General features: G+C 33.0%; 1 protein-coding gene across 1 annotated transcript; it reads left to right on the top strand.

Moving 5' to 3' along the window:
• The first annotated feature begins 228 nt into the window (after positions 1-228).
• Positions 229-4,897, top strand: LOC124375146 (nuclear pore glycoprotein p62-like). The gene is made up of 2 exons (XM_046833256.1): positions 229-418; positions 4,747-4,897. Exons 1-2 carry the CDS (start codon positions 279-281, stop codon positions 4,880-4,882), a joined length of 276 nt encoding a protein of 91 aa, XP_046689212.1. The 5' UTR covers positions 229-278; the 3' UTR covers positions 4,883-4,897.
• The last annotated feature ends 98 nt before the right edge of the window (positions 4,898-4,995 follow it).

The raw sequence follows: 4,995 nt of genomic DNA, 5'->3' as shown, positions 1-4,995 counted from the left end.
TTACAACCTTAAAATACTGCAGTTCACCTGGAATCTGCTTCACAGAGTAAATAAACAAATACATAGAATACATAGACATTTTTATTGTATTAAAATCTGGATGGTAGAAATAACTGTTGGGCTTTTGTGGATATATTCTTCATTTCAGTCACTAGAATCCTTGTCCTGTACAAAGAGACGAGCTTAAAGTTGTTCTTAATTGCAATGTCACAGCTTGGCTTTAATTTTGTGCCCCTTTAAATGCTCAGATTTTGGAGTTGAACAACGAGGTGGCAGCCATGAAGCTTCAACAGCAACAGCTCACCAACGAGCTGGAGTTTATCCAGACACAACAGAGAGAGCTGGAAGAGGTGTTGGTACCACTGGAGAGACAAACCGCAGACGTTCCCACCAACACGGATCCAGAGAGAGAGCACACGTCAGTATCTATATAAATTATGTAAATCAAGAAATGTTAATCTAGTTATGTGTGTTAAGTTGTTTCTTCTCTGTTATTATGTATTGTTTAAATCAAAATACTATTCGATCAAGATGCTTTAAAACCAATGTCCATAAATAGTTTAAAAAACAAAATATCAATGAACCGTTGACATGCTGCTTTTTAGTAACCATTTAGCACTTAGGGAATGTTTCATGTGTTGGCTGGTTTTACAGCAAACTGCAGTAGCTTGTGTTCCATAGAAGAAAGCTATGAAAATTCTCCAAATTACACTCAAAAGTTTTTTTAAATTTACATAACAAAAATGAATTGCTAAATAACTTATAAGCCTAAGAACGGCAGGACCATTCAGCTTGTCCTTTTTTTAAGTATTCATTAAAATCAGAGGAAAGTTTTTTACAAAAAGAATAATTGGAAAGATTCCTGTTATATTTTATAAAAAAAGAAAATAATGATAATATTCATGAAACAATATAAATTTAACTGATACTGAACAGCTGTTGAACCTTCATCTGAAGTTAGAAAAAAGGGTTGAAACGTTTCTTTACATTTTGAATTTAAATTTTAGAAAGTATGCAGAGCTTAATCAATAGTGTATTTCAGATTGCAAAGCCAAAGTTACTATCTAACTTTTACTACAGATTACACCAGTGATGAATTTAAACCATTTAGTGCATTGGTAATACTATTAAACTCTATTATGAAACCAACTATAATAAAAACAACTAGAAAAATAGTACAATAATTAAAAAAATAAAACTTTTCCAGACTACTGTCCGAAAAAAAAAAACTTCTGTCGAACGCAAAACCTATTATAAACAACTATTTTGAAATGTTGCTTGAACTTAGTACTTTAAAAATTCAAAACTCCGAAACTTGTGTTCCGATTAAGACTAAATGCCATATACTGTATTTGAGTATGTAATTTTAGAATATTATGAAAATAATGTTGTTAAATTACAATCTTAACTTTTATTCTTGACTGGGAGATCCACAAAATTCATCATTGGTCACGTTATGGACCTCTTAGTTATTATTTTGAGTGTGTAATTTGGCAAACTACTATTCCAAACATTTAATTTCTAACAAAGATTAAATTGAGCAGGTTTAGTTCATTTTCCGTAACCGGCTTGGCATGCGCAAACCGCCAGACTGTCTAGGGCGGTTTTCGTCCCTCCCCCTACCCCCACCCTCCATGGGTCCTCCCTTGTTACATACATACTATATAGGTCTACGTAAAATAAATAAGTATATTATTTCGTCTTGATCAAATGTTTTTGAGAAAAAGTATTTTCATAATTCAAATATTTAGCTTTAGATCTCCAGTAGACAACAGTATTAACTACATAGCCAAAGTTTTATGGCGAAACACACACATATATATATAGCGATATGAATGTGTTAAACTGTATCTTTAGTGCAAAAAATACGTTTTAGAACCGGAAATGGTGCAAATATTGTAATTTTTAAGAGGGTTCTTTTCACGCCAATGGCCTTTGAATTCAGCATGTTTTATGGGAAAACTATCCAAACCCATTTATAAATATTTTAGGACCTCCCCAGGAATCGAACCCGTAACCTCTCTGTTAGAAAGCCACAGCCTTACCACTATACTACAATGGTCATTATTTATACAGGGTGATTCAAAACTAAACGGCAATCTCTCGGAGCTTATTCAATAGCTAAAAACAAGTAAAAAAGTTTATATAACCATATGCCCGGAAACGCTTCGTTAGCGAGTTACGCCTAGCGAAAGATTTCGCCCGGATTTCAGAACCCTTGGTGAAGTCAGGCCGTATAAAAATGGTAAAGGTAGTTACAAAGATACAAATACGATTGTTTTTAATGTTTTTATATCTAAAAAATTTATTACAATTCGTCCCAGAGCTGTAAATGCAATACTTTCAGAGATATCTTACGTAAAACACAAGAATTGGTGCAAAGAAATAACACATTTTTATGTTTAACGTAAGATTACTTCCATAAATGTTAAATAAAGGTCATTTTTTTCTTAAACAGATTTGTAGAACATTTAATTCTGAAAAGATTCATGTGAATTACTTAGGAAAACAATTAATAATAGGTATTGAAATTTAGCTTTATTTAAAAATAAAACAGACGCACAAAAATGCATATTCTTATCTGCATAAAATATTAACTAATGTTTAGGTTGTGAGTAACAGCTTATCATTTATTCTAGACTGAACATTAACATAAAATGTATTTACCTTTATAAAACTGTAATAATCACCTATAATAGTTGCTCAAAGTGTCCTCTGTTGTTAGCAATGCACGTTTTCGCACGACGAATCCACTCTTTTCTAGCGCGTTTCATAACGTTTGGAGCATTCTTGATAGTTTCTGCCGCCTCTGTAATGCGATTACGTAACTCCTCTATGGTGTTAATCCGTTTTGAATAAACAATTGACTTCATCCAACCCCATAAGAAAAAGTCTGCTGGCGTGGGGTTTCAGGAGAACGTGGTGGGCATTTTACTGGTCCATTTCGACCAATCCATTGTCTACCGTATGTATCATTTAAATAGTTTTTCACATCATTAGAAAAATGTGGAGGTGCTCCGTCGTGCATATATATCTTCCAAGAGGGTAGGCAGGTTTGTTCTTAAAAAATTTAAGTACGCTACTCCATTAAGTCGATTAGGGAGGAAAAATGGACCAATCAAATTATCACCCAGAACACCAAGCCATACATTGACTGAAAATGTATGTTGAAAATGCCTCGTCGCAGTTTCATGTGGGTTGTCGTACGCCCAAGTATGGGTATTACGAAAATTTACAATTCCATTTCTAGTAAAACAGGATTCATCAGTAACGAGAATACGCCGAAGAAAATACTGATGTCGTAAACAATTTCTTCTTAACCAGCGGCAGAACATCTTCCGTTTATTAAGATCTTGCGGTAATAAGTCTTGAACACGTGTTATATGGAATGGGTACAACTGTGCTTCATGAAGTGTCCGCCATACGCTTGACTGGCAAATATTTTTAACTGACGTGATAATCGTCTGGTGCTTGTGGTTGTGATAATTCTACAGCATTTATTATTGCTTGTTCATTATTATAGTTCCTTGCGCTACGTTGACGACCAGTATCTATTCGCTTCGGTTTAAAGCTACCAGTTTCTCTAAGTCGTCTCTCCACAGCTTCAAATGTTTTGCGATCAGGTGTTCTTCGATGTGGAAAAGTATCACGATATTCCTGAACTGCAGCTAAACCATTCTTGTTAACTTTGCCGTAAATCAGTATCATGTCCGTATACTCTTCAAACGAATACATACCATTTACATTATCTGCCATTATTTACTAAGATAATTATATACACTTTTATAAAAATATTTAATAAAATATTTTAAAAATAAATATTTAATAAAATATTTTATACACTTGTATAAAATATTTCCAAATAATCACAGCATCTCACAAAATACAATCTTCACACGCCACATATCAAAAACCTCCATAAAGGTTATTCAAATATTACTTCATGAACTTAATTGTTGATCAGCTGATATTGCCAACCTTTGCAAAGAAAATATGACGATAAAAAGTGTTGAATAAATGATAAGCTGTTACTCACAACCTAAACATTAGTTAATATTTTATGCAGATAAGAATATGCATTTTTGTGCGTCTGTTTTATTTTTAAATAAAGCTAAATTTCAATACCTATTATTAATTGTTTTCCTAAGTAATTCACATAAATCTTTTCAGAATTAAATGTTCTACAAATCTGTTTAAGAAAAAAATGACCTTTATTTAACACTTATGGAAGTAATCTTACGTTAAACACAAAAATGTGTTATTTCTTTGCACCAATTCTTGTGTTTTACGTAAGATATCTCTGAAAGTATTGCATTTACAGCTCTGGGACGAATTTTAATAAATTTTTTAGATATAAAAACATAAAAAACAATCGTATTTGTATCTTTGTAACTACCTTTACCATTTTTATACGGCCTGACTTCACCAAGGGTTCTGAAATCCGGCGAAATCTTTCGCTAGGCGTAACTCGCTAACGAAGCGTTTCCGGGCATATGGTTATATGAACTTTTTTACTTGTTTTTAGCTATAGAATAAGCTCTCGAGAGATTGCCGTTTAGTTTTGAATCACCCTGTATATCAATGTGTTTATGTGTTATCCAATTGTTATGGTGTTATCATTATTTTTATGGTCCTGGTTTGGGGTCTATTTGTGTTTTTAAAATCTCCAGAACTACACAGTGTTAACTACCAGGTGAAGTTTTTATATTTCTAAGTAGAGATTAGGACGTCTGATAAATGTTTCAGATACCACATGGCTGAAACTTTGGACACTCAACTGAAGCAGATGAGCGAAGATTTGAGGGAAATTATTGAAAACCTCAACGAGTCCAGTAGAACACAAGACAACTCCGATCCGGTACGTCTGTTATTCTCCCATTAATCTTTTTAGTTTTATGTAGAAATACATAACAATAGAGATTGTATATGCAGCTGTTTGTCACTATCCTGTGTAATTTATACTCAAGAATAATTGCCAACTGTTTCTTTTTTGCA

The sequence above is a fragment of the Homalodisca vitripennis genome, unplaced genomic scaffold (assembly GCF_021130785.1).
Source record: "Homalodisca vitripennis isolate AUS2020 unplaced genomic scaffold, UT_GWSS_2.1 ScUCBcl_14260;HRSCAF=24906, whole genome shotgun sequence".
In the NCBI taxonomy this organism is placed as follows: domain Eukaryota; kingdom Metazoa; phylum Arthropoda; class Insecta; order Hemiptera; family Cicadellidae; genus Homalodisca; species Homalodisca vitripennis.
This window is presented reverse-complemented; position numbering and strand designations above follow the sequence as displayed.

Bases quoted from the DNA above. Each gene is read 5' to 3' on its own strand.
- LOC124375146 (XM_046833256.1), top strand. From the start codon at position 279: ATGAAGCTTCAACAGCAACAGCTCACCAACGAGCTGGAGTTTATCCAG. The intron at 419-4,746 runs GTCAGTATCTAT...TAAATGTTTCAG, and splicing joins GATCCAGAGAGAGAGCACAC to ATACCACATGGCTGAAACTT.